This window comes from Strigops habroptila, chromosome 5, assembly GCF_004027225.2.
Source record: "Strigops habroptila isolate Jane chromosome 5, bStrHab1.2.pri, whole genome shotgun sequence".
In the NCBI taxonomy this organism is placed as follows: Eukaryota; Metazoa; Chordata; class Aves; order Psittaciformes; family Psittacidae; genus Strigops; species Strigops habroptila.
In genome coordinates this window covers 25,774,282-25,794,699 of record NC_044281.2, presented here as the reverse complement: position 1 = coordinate 25,794,699, position 20,418 = coordinate 25,774,282, and the positions used below count along the sequence as shown (strand labels likewise).

The 20,418-nt window shown below is 39.2% G+C and overlaps 1 protein-coding gene across 3 annotated transcripts in view; it reads right to left on the bottom strand.

Annotated features, from left to right (window-relative positions):
* LRMDA (leucine rich melanocyte differentiation associated) overlaps window positions 1-20,418 on the bottom strand; it is a 709,877-nt gene that overhangs the window by 686,349 nt on the left and 3,110 nt on the right. For 2 of the 3 annotated variants that reach the window (XM_030485898.1, XM_030485899.1), the window contains exon 1: window positions 2,834-2,924. The exons of the other annotated variant lie outside the window; for it this stretch is intronic. In XM_030485898.1, coding sequence (XP_030341758.1) covers window positions 2,834-2,863 — 30 coding nt within the window. In that variant the 5' untranslated portion in view covers window positions 2,864-2,924. Of the gene's footprint in view, window positions 1-2,833; window positions 2,925-20,418 lie in introns of those variants that run through there. 3 annotated transcript variants of the gene reach the window in all.

Below are 20,418 nucleotides of genomic sequence, written 5' to 3'. Positions count from 1 at the left end.
AACAAACTGTTTTGCAGAATTTACTGAAGTACATATGGGGGGGAGCGTTCCTCCAGTTTTCATCCAAGACACCTACAATTTACACCATACGTGCAGGTATGTGTACAAGAATCGCTTCATCCTTCACTGAATGATAGGTTTCTTTAATGCTTGCAAATCCTTGGAAAAACACCACATAAATAATAGAAGAATACTACTTTGGATTAAGCATTTAGTTCAATGTAACATGTTGAAATACAAATTACTAAAATGTGATGCCTGTTAACACCAGGAGTGCAACAGCTTCTTAAGCAACTAGAAACCCACCAAGAGCACAAATCACTACCTAGCTTTTCATGCAGGCAGGAGTGACAGAGAAAGAGCAAGAGACTCTGACCTGCATTCTCACTGCTTCAGAAACTTACCTGGCCTTAAATGTTCTATCTCCACAAGAAGAGAGATTGAAGAAAAAAAGCTTATACAAATGTATTTTGGAGCGCACAGGAGGCAAAATACAGAAAATGTTGCAAAGCCTTTGAACTGTTGTAATATACAAATATATTTGCACAACTGTTACAAACACATTATTCACAGGCATATTTCCAGATGAAATATCACTGTCATGACCTGTTAATGCTGAGGCCTTGTAAAAGAAATTTTACTTCCACAAAGTCCACTGCAGCACACTAACAGTACAGGCACCTTTTTAAATTTAAAACAAAGAGATTTATTTTTCCACAAAATACACAAAGTGCATTCAACTTCAGATCTCTACAACCCACATACATGAACTTGCTTCGGATACACAGTAACTCTCTTTACTGTGCAGTGACTGACAGCAATGCAATACACAATAAGCCTTTTTGAACAAATTTTTAAGAGTCATTTCCCCACTCTTTAATGCTAATCTGATATAAAACAAGACTTCACTAGTCTGGGCAAGAAAAGAATAACATTTCTTCATTTTCATTCTTTCAGTTCAAAATCATTTACCTAGAACACAGTAAAATGTACATAATTCAGTATTCTTCCTTTTGCATCCATCTCAAATACCCTCAGAATGAGTATGAGCTTTCAAGTACATATCCAGAGATGTCATTATTGAGAGATGAGAGCAAGCATGCTTTTCCCAAGACTCCTCAGCTCTTTGGGTGTAAGGCACATCAGTAACAGTGATTTCTCAGATTTTTCTATACCAGCCACAGAACAACACGTGGAATTAAAAAACAGATGTAGATGTTTCCACTGCCTAATTCTCCATCTCAAATCTGTGACAGGTTGGTCACAGTCAATCATTCTTATTACTGGTGCCCTGCTCAATATCCCACCAAAATGTTCAGTTAGCTTCCCACAAAGCTCATCACCAGATAGGCTATGGACGTCTCAGACATTCTTGCAGACTCTTCAACACACTGTATGTAATTCAGAAAAAAAAATGTTTCTACAAAATACTTAAAAAATAAGTTAACCAGTCAATAGCAGTTGCACCTCTCTTTTTGCTTTAATTTCAGAGGATATTACCACGTAATCTCTGCAATCATTTTACAATGATATTGTAATCTTCGTAACTCATAAAGTAACATTTTTATTAAAGAATATCACCAAAAAAGCCATGTATGAATTCTTGATATTGCATAATCCTTTCCATTGAAGGGAATTACATCGGGAGAATACTTCCAGTCAGTTGAGCATTACATTTTACTATATGCTGTTAGAAGATTGTATTTTAGGCACAAAGCCAAATTAAGAGGTCAAGGCACGCTCGATGGAAGAAGGCAGCATGCTACTCAGTGCCACAGTGCGCCACAGAGACCACAGGAACTGTTTCCTGCAGCAACTGCAAAATTAGCCCATTGCTTCCATATCACACACATATTTACCTGAATTCCACACAGAAATAGCGACCAGATTAAAGAAGCAGCTGGACAGACAGCACCCTGCTTTAATGGAAACCATTTTCAAAAAGAAAACAAGATTAATTTATTATTTGGGGGAGGAGGTGGGGAGGGAATGTTTTGCTAGTTGTAGCCACAGCTTCAGCAGTAACTACATCAAATTTTGGCTAGAAATCTTTTTCGGTCGCCAAATAAGGATCTGGGTAAAGGCCAGGAGGATTTGTTTTACTTCTCTACTTCTCTCTTTAGTCAAAACGAAACGGACCGTGTTCACTTTCAGCAGAAACAACACACAGCATATTTCAGTCCTTCAGTCGATTCCTGCAACCTACTCAAGCCGGAGAGCAGGGAGCCCAAGATCAACCGGAGCACGACACACTCCTGGGCCCACCGGGCCCTGCGCCGGACTCCGCCGGTAGCTGCAGACCTGGCACGGCAGTAAGCTGTTACAGCAAAGCCTCAGGAACACGCCTGTTGCATCTGAGCGGGCCGCGGGAGTAGCAAAAGTGGCAGAGTAATAATGCCGTCGACAAGTACCCCGGTGCTCCGTTATCTCTCCGTTACAAAGGAGCACTGCCGTGCACACACGCCCCCCCAACCTGTGCCGCTCTGAGCACACCCCCGGGGGCCGCCCCGCCCTCTCCCCCCACCGCACCGCCCCCCGGCGCTGTCGGGGGCAGGGACGGCTTCTCGTATCGTTCTCTTCAGGGGCCTCGGGACAGCGCGTTCGCGAGAGGCGATACCCGAGCAGCGTGCTCAGGAAACCGAAACTTCCCTGCCCCGTGCGAGCCCGCCGCCCCCCACCCCGCGGGAGCCTCCTCCGGCCGAGCGGCGGGAAACCGGGGGGAAGTTGGGTCAGCCGGTACCCGTGCCGGGGGCGGGCCGCCGAGGCGAGCTGACCCGGGCATGTGGGGCCGCCGTGGCCCGGGCCCTGCGCGCCGCGGGACGCAGACACTTACTTGGGCTCCGCTCACCACGACCCCTGCCATGGCTGCGGGGGGGGACGCGCCGGGGCTTCCACAGGCTCGGGGCTGGGCCGGGGCCGCCGCCGCTTCCTCGCAGCAGTCAGCTGACGCGGGCGGAAGCGCGGCCGGGCCGCGGGCGGGGTGGCGGCAGCGCAGGGCTCCCACCGCCACCTGCGGCGGGGCTGAGCGCGGCCCCACCGGCCCCGGGGAGCCCAGGAGGGGTCGGGCGGCCACCTCGGCCGCCCGCACTGGTCGGCCTGAGGCCCTGCCGGCTGCGGCTGGACCGGTGCGCTCCACTTGACAGAGGCGACAGGCGAGAGCACGGGTCTGGTGTGGGGCGAGGGTCCGCGGCTCCAGGCCCCGGGTGTCCTCGTCAGGCAGCCGCTGCAGGCCGCCTGCGACGCCTTACCCGGAGTGAAGGTCCAACCACCACATACCCGACTGCCGCCTGTCAGCACCAGGCTGGGGCCCAGCCTCGGGTTTTAACAGTGGTGGAATATGCCCCGGGAAGAAGAGACAGAAATAGCAGATAGGTGCGACAAGAAGCATTGGGGTTTGGATTTCTTTCCCCGTAAGGAGCTACATGACTTGGAGGTCACCTAGACTGGCTTTCACCTACTGAGGAGTCCATTAATTCATGGCATAAAGCATAGCTTACTGTAGAAGAGATTTATGTCACTGGTAAAGCAACACTTGCAGAAATAATCCCATGCTAGCTACACAAGAGGTCCACATCCCCAGAGTGATATTTTTTGTCTATAGAATGTAGGGTAATTTGCGTGGAAAACAGGAATACCTTTGGAATTACTAGAAATACCTGCCAAACAAGTCCTTCTGGAGCATAAGAATTTGCTAATTAAAATAATCGCATGATGGTAGGTTATCACTGGTTAAGCAGAGTGGAAAAATTAAAGATTTTCTCAAAGAATTTAAAGATACTTAGGTTTCCCAGCCTTGGATCCTAAATCCTATTAGCCATCTACCTACCTCTTCAGCTGCCTAAGCACCTTTAAAATCCGACTCTTCTTTCCCCTTTATTGCTAATATAGCATAACTCACTCTTGCTGAAAGCAGAGGCACATGCTGTGAGTGGAAATAAGTTTCAGGAGGATATGTATTCTACACTGCAAACCACTTTCTACAGTTTGTTCAGCAACACAGCAGAAACTAATACCGCACTTGCTGCTCTGCTCTTAATATCAACAGAATAAACTCTTGATGTGTGTGGCACTACACCTCTAGAGCCATTGCTCCTCTTATGTGGACTGCTGGACAGGAAACAGCAAATAGCCAAGGAAAAAAACATTTTGTGCCACTTTTTCCTCCCTGTTAATGTGTTAGAAATAGAAATGGGCCAACAGGTAGAAAAATCCAAACTCAGTCAATGAACAAATCACTGCATTGCTTTGCATGGATCCAATTTTCCTTGTATCGCGTAAGAGCGAAGAATCAAACCCTACATCCACAGCAAATAAGCTGATCCTACACTGATGAATAAAAGTTCTGTTTCTCTAAGTAAAGAGTTTTCCATCAAGGCATATTTGCTACTTCAGGTCATCACTCAGCATGCTTTAAACAATCAGTACCTTTATTTATTTATTAGATTATATAGCAAATGACGTATGCCAAGGAAAACAAGTAGTATGTAAACTGTAAATTTAAACAAAGCAATACATTCTCCTCATTCTGTATCTACCTCTTTTACCTCTCCTTTGGTTACAAGCATGCAGTTCCCATAAGAACGAGTGCATACAGCTTAAGGCACAAAGTGGCCCACTGCTCTAGTTAGCTGTATTTGTCTTGATGGAGCAAATTCAGTTCAATACTCCACTCCTGTGAAATTGGAATAACTATATTGAAAACAATTTAGCACATCATTATCTACATTATTAGTATTAATTTTAGTAGAGTGTTAGCTGTCACTTTAGAGATATCTACGAAGAAAAAATCCCTGCCTGAACAGTTTACAAAATAGCATGCACAAATAATAAGAAGTCTGTTTTTTTCCAGCTTCTTACATTGCCAATTGCATTAACCTGCCATTGATCCTCCTACTTACTAGGCAAGACCTTGTCTAGAGGGAAAAGTTGCAGGTGCAGCTCCCTAAACTGTGTGACTTAAATTGACTTTATCATCTCTTCAATCAGTTGAGCTGAATTTTGTAAATTACAAAAACAACTTAAGGAGGTGGCAAACTGTTTTAAGTGCATCTGGCTTATAATCATTCTTTTGAAACCAGTTCAACGTTTTCTTGTACAGACATGGCCTAGATGATTATCTGCCATGGATAAAATAATAGATCCAAATCCCATGGTGTATAACAAACAGGGAGTGCTACCGACCACAGTGACAAAACGGGCCTATTATACCATACAGGAAGTGAAAAACAAAACTCCCTAGAACAGAGGAATCGAGAAGAGCTGTCTTGTTATGATGCTTCTCTAGGCTTTGAAAACTTACATCTTGAAAGTCCTCATTCTGCTGCCAGTTTCCTACAGCATGATTGGCAAATTTCTCAGACTTTGTTTTTTTCCAAGCCTCTGTTTCATTCCTTAATTTCTAAGCACCCATCACCTGCACATAATTTTCAAAAGGAATGAAAACCCACAGCTGCAACTGTCTACCACAAAGGAGTATTTTGTAACATCTAATCTGACACTGTAACGAAGTTATAACATTGTCTCAGATTTCAAACCTATGCGTCAAGGTGCTCATTAGTTTGTTATTATGAAACCAAAATACATTACAGTGCTATATAAATATAGGAGGGCTTTTTTAGCTTTTGAGCCTGCTAATCATCAGTGTCACTTTATAGCACAGATTCATGATGACTGTGAGGCTGACTCTGGTTTTAGAATGTTTTTCACCTCACCAGATATATATTTATTCTCTGAGCATACCAAAACCCTACACCTTCTTGAGTCCTGGCCCCACACAACCTGAATCGTGTGAATGTTTTCTTTAGCTTTGATAGAGCTGCCTATATGAGTAAAGCTTCAAAGGACTAAGTTTGTACTTGTAGAATATATTTTTATTGGTGGTTTCTTAGAGGCTGAAGATTTTGTGAGGATTCTTTGTAGACATCAAACTAATTCATATGAAAGTGGGGCTTACTGGTCATTGAATGTGTATAGTGTATGTGTACAGAAAACATAAAAAAATCACTTAAGTTATCAGTTTCACTGCACAGTCAGAAGCAGAAAGGTACCATTCAAATATGATTTCCTGAGATTTTTGACGAAGTCTTGCCAAAACTGCTCCATATATGGGTAACATACATAAAAACCAACATAGACTAAAAAAAAAAAAAAGAGACAGGTTTTCTTCTGTAAAGCTACAATGACTTACATCAATATGCTCTGTATATTTTTTTATATATATGCACACGTATATATTACAAATTGAGCAGACTCATTCCTTGGCTAAAGAGCACTGTACGTTCAAAATAAGATAATACCTGTAAACCAGCCTCCAAAAAACTGGGAAGCAGAGTATTGGAACCATGTTAGATAGCCATCAGATCTGACACTAATTTCCAAGTTCTTCACATAACAACACAGCTTTAAGTCATTTTAGTAGTCATTAGCCTAAAATGTATACACCACTACAATTATGAAATCTCAGTGACCAACTGATTAAAATAATTAGCTAATACATACCAGTAAATCTGGCAAAGCACCAAGCACCAAATGAATTATATAATTTGATATAAAACCTATGTATACTAGTGGTTTCCTATCTTAAAAGAACATTGAAGGTTTATAAGAGGAAAAAGTAGCAATCCTGAATGTTTTATTAACTGAAAACTATATTTTTAGATTCAGACTGAGTTAATCAAAATGTTCTGTTTTCCAGCTTACAGCACACTATGCATGTTTCTGCATGTGCATGAATACAATTATCTTACATTTCAGAGTACAGAGTAAGTCAAACAACAAACTATTGTCTTCTTAAAAAAATAGGGTTGTTTTTTTTTCCTGACAAAATACTGTGCTTGAACAAACTGAGTTTTTCAAAGCAAAACATTCCAGGGGGGAAAAATTATCCCAGCAAACCACAGAACTCTTCGAACTTGACCATCAGAAAATTTAGCTCAGAGTTTGCCCATATAACTCATTTTGTTGATGCTCACAAGGAAAATATTGTCTCAAAATATTTGTTGATAAGTATCCACAGCAATATGATGTTTAATACAAACTGAATCATTTTAGCTGAAAGAGATTGACTGTAGTACGGACATTTTTGTGCATGTTACCACAGGAACATTTTATTCATACACAGCTTCACTTGCACCTGGTTTTAATTGCAAAGTTAAAGATAGTGTTTAATGTCCAAACTAATAACTTCAGACGTCTCCCAGGAAATAGCCTCACTAGCAGTCTCTGCTGTGAACCGCAGGAAAAAAATAAACATGATGGAAAGAAGATAAAACACAATAATGTAGTTTAATCTTATTGACAAAGACAGAAAGAAATACAGTAACAATGATGTCATTTGCCATTCCTAAGCTTAACTGCTGGAAATTAGGTTTCTATTTTCCTATCTCCAACCTATTTCTTATATTCCCACAGCCAATGATAAATAAGTTAAAGGGATCTGAAAAGCAAGTTATGCATGTATGCTCATTATATTTAGTATACCTTTTCTTGAACTGTATTAGTACGACAGTGTGATGTAGTGCTATAGAACTTGAAGTAACAACATCCAAATGACAGTAAAGTGGGGGGTTTTTTCTTTCTTTTTTTTTTTCCCCAGAAATGTATGCCAACACTTGTGTGTCTGAAACTCTGCAGGATACATCTGTCCAGAAAAGCAGATGATGAAAATTGGTTATCCCATACTACCATGGCCCATATCATACCTCTGCATTTACTTTGCATTTCCTACTCTTAACTAATGGTCTTAATTTTCCTTTTTCCATTCTTGTGGAGACTCCTACAAGAAAAAAAAAAAAAAAAAAAAAAAGAGGGTTAATACTTTTACTTTCACCTAGAGTTTTTGCTTTTTTATCCTTTCCTGCAACACAGAAGCAGAGTGTCCAATCTGATGTATTTCCTAAGAAAGCCTCTTGCATTTTGGCTCTTTGATTCCTCCTCTGTCCCCAAGCAAAGCAGAATTCTGTCTAAAACCACCCCTGGGATATATTTAATTATTATTTTCCCATTATATGGCAGCAGTGTCATATGAGCAGAGTGAGGCTACATGGTGATTGTGAATGAATACAGCTCCAACATAAGCTCACTCACTGCTTTATTGCAAAGGCACCTTGAAGTTTAGCATTTTCTGATGTCCTGGAAAGCTTCATTTTGTAATCTTATTAGCATTCCTTTAAGGTGAGTTTTTGTATAGGCTTTATAATACAATATACTATAAGCTAAAAAGTTTTGAAAGCCAGGGAGAAAAAAAAAAAACAACACAAAACAAAAACAAAAAACACACCCCCAATTAAAAAGAAAAAAAAAAAAAACCAAAACCAAACCTTCCAGAATTTTTTATCCAGTAACGTCATCTGGCTTCCACTGAAGTTAATCATACTTTGTTGACCATGGTATGGTCCAAATACAATTAAAAAAAAAAAAAAAAAAAGTCCCTTATGTTACATTATATAGCACACTATAGCTATTAGGCTTGAATCACATTAATAAGTGATGTGCTCAACAACTAAGACATAGCAATAATTAATTGTGAAATTTAATTCTGTCTTCTTGTAATAAGTGTTATTTTACAGGGCTTTTACAGGTACAGCATTGGTTTTGTTGCTTGGTTGTGTTTGTTGGGTTTGGGGTTTTTTTTAATACACAGGAGTCTGTTTTCTTTAGACTACAGAATGAACAGAGCAAAGTAAATTTAACTCAGCCAGGTAAAATATCAGAGTTCTTCAATGCACTGTACTATCAGAGCACCTAGCATTTTTGAATGCATTTATTCTCACTCCATGCCAGAAAAATTAGAAAAATTTTCTATTTCTCTTCTACCTATCCTACAGAAAAGGAACTGAGGCACGGAAAGGCTAAATTATTTGTATAAAAACTTACATTCATTATCTGTAGTCCGCTAGGGGACTGAACCTATGCCTCCCAAGACCTAGGCTGATAACCTAACTGTAGACAATACTCTGTCTTGGTTTCTCCTATTAGGTGTAAATGCACAGTAGGTATTATATAATTCAAAACTATTACTTCCAGTCAGGAAAAGAAGCAAGTGTAGAACCACCATTTCTTTGCTCCCAGTGGACAATATTTGCAGGCAAAAGGATATTCCAACCTGAAGGGTGTGTCCCACATAGCGCGCAGAAGAAAGATGCTGACATGGGGCATCCACAAGCTCTGTAGCTTATTGCAGGACTTTGACATGCTGCCAAACCTAAATGTATAGCACAAACCCAAGACAAAAAGTGGTATTTTTCAATAACTTATAATTCATGCAATCTAAATGTTGGAGGTTTTTTTTTCCATAAAGCCAACTAAAAGGATAACCGGATTATCCTCTGGACAAGTTTCAAAGGCCTGTTGCTAACCATGGAGATACAAAACACTTAATAAAAGATCATAAGAATTTTTTAATTTGAAGGAATTCAGTAATCTTTGTGTGGAAGCTGTTGGTACTGCCTCTCCTATAATTATATGTTGCACACATACACAGAGATTGGTTTTTTTCAAAGCCTAAAATGACTGACTCACAACAAACCTGAAGTGCTGTACTTCCCTACAATCCATTACATATAGGTGAACTTCAGGTTGGCTGCCTGCATTATCATGGGAAAGTAAATTGCAATACAGAAGCAACTGTACATCTTTTTGCATTGATGCTTGCTTGCTCACAGAAATGCAACAATCAGGTGGGGGAAAGAAAGTATTAAAGTCTAATTTGAGGCCATCCAACATTGCAGTTCTATTCTAAAAAACAGGCTCAAGGTTTTAGATGTTCAGTGAGCTATCTTCTTGCGCCAGGTCTCTGTCACAATATCTGGGGCAGCAACTGTCTGTCACACAAAGACAAAACAAATTATTGCAGGAAGTGCTTGAATACAAAGATCAAACAACAAAGGAAGTGGCTGCAGAGGCCAGAGAAGCTTGTAGCTGACCTGCTCTCTCTTGTTCTAGCTTTCTTGGCAGTTCACTGTAGAAAGGAAATACTGGACCAGACAGCAGTGGGTTTGGGGTTTGGCTGTTTTGTTTGGGGTTTTTTTCAGAAGCAACTATATTCACCTGATAAATCCAAGGAGGCACAATCTGCATCTTATTTTGCCAACAACACTGCATAATAAGAAAGACCTATCTATAAATAGGTATGTAATATCGAAAGTACATGTTGGAAGGGGTTCTATGCTCCAAACATCCTACGCCCCTAAACACACGTCTTTACCCTGGCAGAAGATTGTATGATCGGGAAGGAGTTCAAGACAAGGTGTGGGAATACCTGACATTACCAAACAGGTTCCTTCCCTGCTTCTCATGGCCCCAGTTTTTAATCTTACACCTTTGAGCTGGTTATACCAGCAAAGGGCAAAACCACAGCCTTCCACACAGGTAACAGATACCTGATACTGCTACTGAAAAGAAAGCAGTAAGTAGGTATACAGTCCAATCAGAAGTCAACACAGTACAGTTCAATATGAAATAACTTTTGTAGTTTAAAGAACAAAAGTTTTAGTTCCCTACTGTTCAGTTCTAAAGCCAGTTGCTATTTTTCATTATACCTTATAAGTACCAAAGATTCCCACAGAAATGTATGGAAGTTGCTAACAATTTGGATGCCTATGAAAGAACAGAACTCAAACAAAAGCCACCATCCTCTGCAGTTTGTTAAACAGCAACTTTTCCCATTACTCAGTACTTTCATCCACCCATCCTTCTGGGCGAGGAGGGATAAATACAGCTCTGCTAGCGTTAATTCTGCATCATCTGGAGACATTGCTAATAAAAGAACACGCACACACATGATGCAAGACAGGAGAGCTGAAAGCTGAAAGTTACAGAGGTACAGCCTCCACAAGCAATATATTGTCAATAGAGGGAGAGATACGTAAACTTCACTACTACAAGAAACAGGTTTTACACTTCTTGAAAATGAGAGAAAATGCGTGAGATATCAAGGTGGTTTAGTTAAATTTGACTCTTCTTGAATCGTCCTGCTGGTGACTTTAGTATTTTACTCCTCTCTCCCACTCCCCTTCCATGTAAATATACTAATTTAAAAATCATTCAAACCCAGTAACATGCATAATATCCTTTCCTATGAAAGATGAAGCAGTAAGAGTGCCTAACTGTAGACTGTAGATTCTTTAGTACCTGCTGGTTCTCAAACACATTTTTGTCCTGCATCTAGCACAATTCAGTCACACAATGTTCAGTTCTTCAAGAACTAGAAAATCACATGTATGCTAATGGAAGAACAAAGGAGCCCAGTGCAGTTCGCAAAGTATTTTCTGAAGGAACTGCTTTTTAAAAAGAAAAATGGCATCACTGTGAATAGGAAATACAGAGAAAAAATTCCAACTTGTGGGTCAAGCAGTCCTGTGATATTAGGATTAAATTAATTACAACTTTCCAAATAATAGCCTGCTCCTTTCCAAAAAAACTGTTCTTCTATACCCTTCTCACTATCAAGCAGGAAAGTGAAAAGAAGGAAAGAGGCTGAGCCAATGTAGTGCTTCATTCATTGAGAACAGAGTGGTGCTCCATAAGCTGTATGTTGTGTTTTAGTCTCCAAGCCATCTGTCCAAATAACGAAAAAAAAAATATTTTGATAAGCTTTCTTTCGGTGAGAAACACAAAAGGAACAGCAGACTGAAAACAAAGAGACTTCCTGTTTATACTGCAGAGATTATTAGATACAGACCAATGCTAAAATAAGGAAATTCTTGTCTTAATTTTGTAATCCAACTTTGACTCTATATATAAATTTCTGAAAATGTGCTGATATTTGGCCATTGTACTTAGGACCTTTTCCATAATCACAAGAGAACAGAGCTTCAGATTAATATTTGTTGCTCTAGAGTAAAACTGTTAACATTATATAAAACTTTCCATGCTTAGGTTTCTTGTTGGAATCCCAGTCAGACAAGTAAAGCTACCTATCAGCTATCACTATCAGCTGATGATGTTGGATAACATATATGACTCATTAGGAACAAAATATTTCACTTCAATGTCCACATGACAAATCAGCATAGGAACAGATACCAGTGTTGGCTTTTTCTTTTTCTTTTTTTTTTTTTTTTTAAAAAAAGGCAATGATTGAATGGACACAGACAATAAAACCACTTCAGACTCTCCCAAGCTTTGTCTCCAGATCAGAACTGATACAGCATGAGTCATATGGCAATGGTTTAAGGTCTTCAATTTCAAAGTTGACAGTGTAGCATATTTGAATACCGTTAATTTGCCAAAACCAAAACAACACTACAGGGTTCTGGTTTGGGATTTTTTTCTAGTAAGGATCATACCAGTTTATCTGAGTGACATAATAGCTCACATAGTTATGTAGTGAGTTAGACTACCATGCTACATTTGAGTCACTTACTGAAGATTCTGTACCATGTAAGACAAGGCTGGATGAATTCTGTAATAAAAAGTGAAGGCTAGAAGAGATCTAGTCACTGATAATGCTGTGGTTTTAAAATTCAGTCACAGCAGTACTACAAATGAATTCATACCAAGCCAAAGAAAAATGTTCAGGAAGTTTAAAATATTATTATTCATAAAACTTTTGCAAATTAATTGTTTTCCTCTCTCTGAGAAAAAATGCCTTTGTTTATTTTTGGTGGAGTAACTCGATTTATGTGACAGAACCCAGCAAAAAAGAAGCTGTCATAACAAATATCATCATGGATCAGGGCTACAGGACAGAGGAATAAAACACAGCTTTGCAAATTGAGCTCTTAGAGAACTGGCACTAACCAACAAAAATGACTTTATTGTCAACTCAAAACTCTTAAGAATTATGCACAGTTAATTCTCACGATGAAGAGATAGGAATATCCAGACTAGCCAGCCAAGGTTCTAGCATTTTTTCAGTTTGCCAACTGTCTCAAACTTCCCTACTAAAACAAGAAGAAAAAGAAAGAAACAACCACAGGTCTTTACTTTATAAGTAGGCCCTGTTTATAGATAGTTTTCAAAGCACTACTAACCAGTAAGAGAATCTGCAAACTTCTATAGCCTGAGAACCATGTGTTGAAGATGAGATTATGCAGTAGCAGTCATGGATGGCTACAAGCAGTGTCTGATGGCTTGTTTAATCTAACATGAATTCATTAACGCCCTATTAAAATATTTATTGATAATTTACTAAGCTTTTTAGGAATTAAAACTTCATTTTCTTCTCTTGAGGTTCAACTCTTCTGGTTCACATGCTACTGATGATACACAGCCAGCAAAGGTTTCACCTAACCTTCTGGCTCTCTGGCACCCCAGCATCCCAATCTCAAAATGGAGTTTCACATGGACTTTGGATACAGCAGCCTGGATACAGCAAGTGGAGCCTTTTGTGGAAAATCCTAACTACCTGGGACCTAATAGCTAACTTGGATACTTTTCTCCTCTTTCTTTGATATTACATTTAGTACAAGTCTGACTTGAAAAAAATAGGTTGGAAAAAGACTAAACTTTTCATGAAGTGAAGGAAAAAACCTCAGGTGAAATAGCCTCAAGATGCAGCAACATGGAGAGTATTTCTGCTTGTTTCGTATGTTAAATCATATGAAAGGATAGCAAGATATTCAATTCAGTTCTTTCCTACTGTTAATTTTTTATGAAGAAACAATGTGTATTTTAATGAAGCTACAGAACTGTCCACACAGTCACAAACAGAAAGTTCTAAGATAACCACAGGTCTGAAAATCTTTTGTTACCCAGGGGGGGAGGAAAGGAAGTTTGAGGGTGTCTTGTTTTATAGCACTAATTAAAAGTTGTTCTGTTTAAGCAGAAAAGCAAAACCCAAAACACTCCTCTACAACTAAACAGGTAAGTGAGCAAAAAGAAGATTTGACAAGTCCACTGAAATATTTTTGAGATTCTATTTTAAGCTTAATGACTGCTTACATGAAGATACATATTTTTCATCATGTGGACCCTTAAGCTGACATATTGAAAATAATATTTTCAAAGTTTAATCTACAAGGAAATATTATTAGTGTTCGTCTTCTCCTTCTAGTGAATGGAAATGTATGTTAATTCCATTCTACTTTTACTGTTTCAAACTGTATTCACTGTACAGTATTGTAATGTGTCCTTCAGTGGAAAGATTATAAGTAAATGTGTTTGTAAAAATTGTTCATAATGATCACTTTTTAGTGCTATTTATACTGGTTATTTTAAAATATAAAGAAAGTCATACCTAACATTTCTAAAGTGTCATTCACCTGCAAATTTCATGACATTTTACATATATTAATCAATTAAGCCCTACTATACCCATCTCAATTAGGTATTAATATCCCAATTTTACAGTTAGTTACACTGAAGATAGCTTGAAAGGTTAGCTGTCTTGCTAATACCACTCAGGAATGGGAATAAAACCAAAGAATGACAATCGCTTCTCTGTGCATAATGAAAAATGAAAAGCTTTTTCCCTCTTGTAGGATGAAAAATATAAAAATAAAAGGCAAAATTAATGGACAAAAATTCGGGCTCTTACAGGACTTTTACGTTTTCTTGTCAAACTATTGCTTTACAAATTTCTTGGAGAGAAGTGAATACGTATGATCAAGATTTCTACAAGTTCCACAAGCTGTGGTCCTGCAGACCAAAGGAAAAATAGTGGCATAGAAGTATAGTCCATACTAACCCTGCTTCTCCCCACCGCCGATACCAGACTAAACATCTTGAACTGAACAGAACTTTAGCTTTGTACCACTCAGAGACGGGTTTTTTTCAGCTGGCTCCCTTAGAGCAGATCCATGCCACTTTATGCTAGTTTGAACAGTAAAAATGAAGTTATCCAACTAACATAACCATGTGGTGTTATATCATATTATTTCTATCAAACTTGCTACTCTAGAGCCACTAGAAAATAATTTATTTCAATTTTCTATTCTGATTTTCATATGCAGAATTGAGAAAGGTCATCCTGTTTATCCTATTTCTGAGATACTATAGTCTGTCACTGATTATAAAATGGTAAACCAATGTGTTTCCAGGTACACATCCTAAATGTAACACATATTAGTGACATAAACGCAAAATTTTTCTGTATGCTTTTAGTACTAATATCTAGAATTCAAAATTTACTGTTTTAGAAGGGCATTCTTATTATTACCTTAAATTATAATTCTTTATTGCTTTTAGTCTTCTAACTTGATACAGAAGCCATTACAGATTTCCCATTTTGTATCAGACTTCTGTATGTTCTGTGTGGGTGAAGAAAAAACAGGCTACTTGGCTATATTGTGCTACTTTAGTTTTATAGTACTACTCTCAGAAGAGTCAGCAACAAATTATGGTCTCTTGGCATTGCCTCTGTTCCAGATTTTGCACCAAGTGAGGCAGAGATTACACAGAGGTGATAGCATTTGATCTTCATGTTCTATCATTATCAAGACTGTCATCATGTCCATGAACTAAACAACAAAACCAAGGTTGTAGAGGCAACTTCCATTCTGGCACTTAATTTCTTTCTATGCCTGACCTAGCATGCTTAATGTTCTTTTAATTTAGAGTCACTGTGATTGCCATTGAGATTCTGAGCCAGATACTTAGAGTACATCTGTAATGCCCCTGCATCAGGGAGAAAGACCTAGCTCCAAGTCCTATTTATGTAGATGGGCTGATCTCCAAACTGGCTCCACAACTGTCCCTTACCAGCTCAGCCACAGGCCATTATAGTACTCTGCATATATTGTAATCACTTAATCAATGCTTCGTGTTTAACATGACCTCTCAGGTATGCTCTATAAAAGCAATGTGACCCAGTGTATCAGTTAATTAATTAGTGACAGCTCCCAGTGTTCCAGAAAGCTGTTAGAGGACACCTAAAGGGTGACTATAACACTGTAGTGTCTGGAAGCCCCAGCTCTTTCGAGCGGGAAAATCAGTATGGCATAGAGGAAGTCTGTAACGTCAGTTTTCTACCCCTGCATAGTCTGTATCAGCTATAGGTTCCTAAGGTCATGCAGACTGTCATCCATCCAATACAATGCTCCCACTGGACTATCAGTTGTATCAATGAACAATCTATGGCCTTGCTCGCCTACACTGATTCTACTGATTGTAGAAGTGGTGAAGAACATGTCCAGTTATACTGAGAAGTTTTATCTTGGGACAGGTGAGCACCCTCTTTTCCCGAGTGAATTCCAACCAAGGAATTCCAATTCTACTGTATCAAAAAAGCTAGAAATGAGGCTGCATTATATCCAGAAACCACACACCAGGAAAAAGCAATCGGTGACCTCTCCACGAGTGAATAGACCATCCATGTTCCTGAAGGGGCTGCAGGAATGTGCTGAGGTTTATTCTTTCCAAGTTAGAGTGGCAGCATCAGAAGAGAAACATGATCTTATGCCTTAGTGAGCCAACGATATGACTGATAACAAAGCTGAGCGGAAAGCATGAAAGAGATGTTAGAGAGCTTAATAAACCTGAATTCTTGCCACCTGTGGTTGTTATGTCCAAGAATACATAAGAGGAATAGACAGGATTTATCTTCCCGGCCTGTGAAGCACCACTTTGAAAATGGCTTTATGAAATTTGATACAGGTAGGGAAGGTGATAGTGGAACACAAATGTGAACAGCAGCATGCACATAGAGTGAGCTCAAGCTGTGAGCATACTGTGCACTAGTGATGTCAGGTGTACAGAGACTGTATGCCCTGCTCTTGGCTGCTAGTGAGCTAAGATGTATCACGGTGTACCGGCATACACAGCGAGCAATGAGCAAGGTCTGCAAAACCGTTGGTTAAAGGGGCCATTTTTTTTCTTATGACTGTGGATGATACAGAATGGATTCTGGAAGCCATTTTGGCCAATTCTTTGAGCACAAAGTTTCTGCAGTGGGCACCTCCTGTTTGGTTGACCACTGCCATATAGCATACATTCTTTATAAGTTGCTCATGTTCTCCTTCCTTCCTGAACTTAAAAAAGGTATAATAAAATCAGGGCACTTACCCAAGCTGGTCTCTTGTCTCATCCCGGAATTTCTGTGCCACTACTACTCTGGAGATGCAAGACGGGCAGAAAACGACACCTTCTCCTTTTCTCCCTAGAGGACTGTGGAGGCTCAGCTTCTACACTCACCCAGCCTAACATAGAGAGCAGGCCCCAGACTCCAAAGTCAAGGAACCCAGATGTCTCTGCAGTGGTCTTCAGGTCAGAAATCCAGTGCAGCTCCGCATAACATAGATACTTATGCAGAGCTACCCAAGCCGTCTACTGATAACCTTATCTTTTAACTAGGTAGATTTCAGGCTTCTCCTTCAAGTTGCTTTTCTCTGTGGTCAGAACCAGCCATGTCAAGGTGCCACCAAGTCACCTCTTCTTGTGTGCTGTTGAGAAACTTTTCCTCAGCATAGACCTGGGCTACCTCTCATTTCTTACCTGTGTGCCCTTACAACATCATAGTTTTGTTTATTGAGGGGTTGAAAGAAGTCAGAAGGCTAAAAAACTAAATGCTGCATTGCAGTCAAACAGATTTCTATAATCCGGTATGAGACATAAAATATACGGTGCATGTCTGATGGCACTAAGGGGACATATGAATCTCCAAGGCCTTCTGGATATAATTGGTATACCTCACAATTAAGTAGAGGAAATGAAACCCAGCATGGGTCTCTACTGTCCCAATGCAGCAGCCGATGAAGTAAACTGCCTGCTAAGTCGACCCCAAACTTTCTCTTAGCAGGAAGGAAAATATTTATTCCAGGTGGAAGCCTAAAAGCAAACTGTACACAACTTGGACACCAAAGCCTGAGCACATTTTAAACTGACATGGTAGGTACAGTCTTTGATAGGCTTGGCACACCTCAAAGTCGTGGTAGAAACTGAAGAAAAGCTTTTTACCAGCTCCCAGCATGAGAGTTCACCCTCCACTAGAGCAGTCACACCAGGTTCAGCGTCACTGCAGCCCACAGTATGCCTGAGCCATGTTCCCTCCTTCACTTGATGTATTTGTTCTCTCCATAAATCTCTGCCATTTAAGGATTCCCCATTGTTAGGGGAAACTGATTAGGGAAACCAGTTATCAAGGTTCCTTTCTAACTCCTTGGCACCTCACAAGTCACACACGGTGGTGAGGGGAGGGCTCCTTTACTTTGTAACCGAGAAAGATTGTGATCTGTTTTACTGTTTGACTTGAAGCAGGCAAAAGAGCTAAACTGTTTTTATATATGTTTCTATAATGCAAGACACATTCAGTGTTTCAGGCAGAATAAAAGCACTTAAGTTAGTTCACCAATTTGCATAAGTAAAGTCATTTAAGTTATGCTAAGGTATTATGACCAAAATGTTATTATTAGAAACCAACACCGTGAAAACACTAACTACTGAAAAATGTTTTTGTCTACTTTTATAAATTATCCAAACGTTGTTCCTCATCCATTACTGACAATAATACCTGAGTGACATGCATTATGCATTAAATATTTTTATAATCATTCAGAACTATTTGTATTAAACAGTGGTAGCAGATCTTCAGTTAAGATTTTAAAATGTTCAACTACAATACGTATCAGAATATCATAGATTATGGTGGATATCTTCAGGCAATTTTATTTTATATGGAATGGAAGGGTGGAAGATTAAGCATTTTTAATCCAAAAATGCTCTGCTCATGATTTGATCTACGCTGATAAAAGTTGAGAAGTTCATATCTGAACTTGTCACTTAAAGGCGAACTAAAAATCTTTACCAATAAAAAGGGCAAAAAATCAAGATCAGCCACGTACTATGAGCAGAGGTAAAAAAATCAAATAACTTTACATTTAGAAAATTAAACATGGAGCCAGTAGCCACTGGCTACTGTATCAAAGTCCATATCAGAGATGTTCCCACACACTAGCTGTTAGGTAATCTGTGAGATGATTTAGTGGGCATCTCTATGAGAACTCCAGTTACACAACTGGTATTTTTGCAGAATCAACATATGAATGAACTGTTCTCTAATTATTCTGGCAAGGCAGAGAAGGACATTCTGCCCTTGATTCTCTGGTGTTGTCAATTCGACGTCTTTATAACTGTGAAATTCATTTTTCTATACTTCAGGAGTCTGTTTCATTCTTAATCTTGTAAGGATGAAATTTGCCCTGCCTTACAAGGTCCTAGAAAGTCCCAGTGCAACAGATCCATTGATATTCTAGTGCCCATGCTGAGGACAGATAACCAGAGAAATCTGTGGGTGCTGCAGATCAGGTTTGTTTGTTTGTTTGTTTGTTTGTTTTTCCTGGCACGCTTCACAATATTCCACAAGAAAGCATACCTAGGCCTTCTGGGAAGACGTAAGGACACTACTGATAAACATTTGATCTACCCAGAGACATGAAGCCAAGATTGCGTAAAAGATACTGAACCATCTTTAGCCCAACGCTTCTCCAAGAGGTAATGCTTTTTTGTGTGTGTGTCTATACTACAAACATAAATATAGCCTATCCTGGGCTGGGTATTTTGCATCCCAGGATTATTTACTGTTCACTGTAAAGATCTTATTGCTTTCATTACTCCAGAATAAATATATAAATAGAACTACAATCCTGTCACAGGAAAGAACTCTATTTACTTTCAACTTTCTTCTCTGTTACACCAGGTTGCTCACCCAGAACTCAACTGAATCAAACTTGTCTTTCACTACTGCATATAACAGGGATTTTCATGCCATCCAAGTCACAGAAATTCAAGCCCCAAAAAATCAAGGTCAACTTATCTCCATGTCCACAACTGTGCCCCATGGAAACTCTTTCTCATTGTCTTTATTACGCAAATGATTTTAAGAGGCATACTGAAAGAAGTAGGCAGTTCTGGCTCTCACCTCCACTGTAAAGGGCCTATTACAGATCCATGGTTGTTTATATGAGTTCTATAATTAGAAATATACCCTTTAAAAAATCCTAGCTACTCTACGTAGTTCTCATGATGAATAATGAAAAATGGCATCAGATTCCTATTTTTCTCCTTATTAATATTATTTATTATCAATAATAGCAGATGTAAATGGATACCAACAATCCAGAGAAAGTGAAGCATCTTTTTCAACTGGGTTGTAAAGTTTGCTGTTATTCTTACATGTTAGAATTTGGGTCCAACCATTCCTCTTCCTTAATAACATACTTTGATACTAAATACCCATAATACATATGAAGGTATCTGACTTAAATTTTTTTCCCCACTGAGATCATGAAAAAAGCATGGGAATGAAACAATGGGTGATTACTGAACCAAAACAGCTTCTTACAACAGTCCAATTCTGATCATATAGAAGTAAATGACAAAATTTTGCCTTTCAGTCCACAGAGAGAAGATGCTGCCCTACCTGAAGTAGCCACAACGCTATTATCTCTGTCTTAGAGCTATTCAACCAAAAAATACTCTTATACAGTGTTAATAAATTACATTTCAAAAATGGTGTTTTGCTAATTGATTTTATCCTTTTAT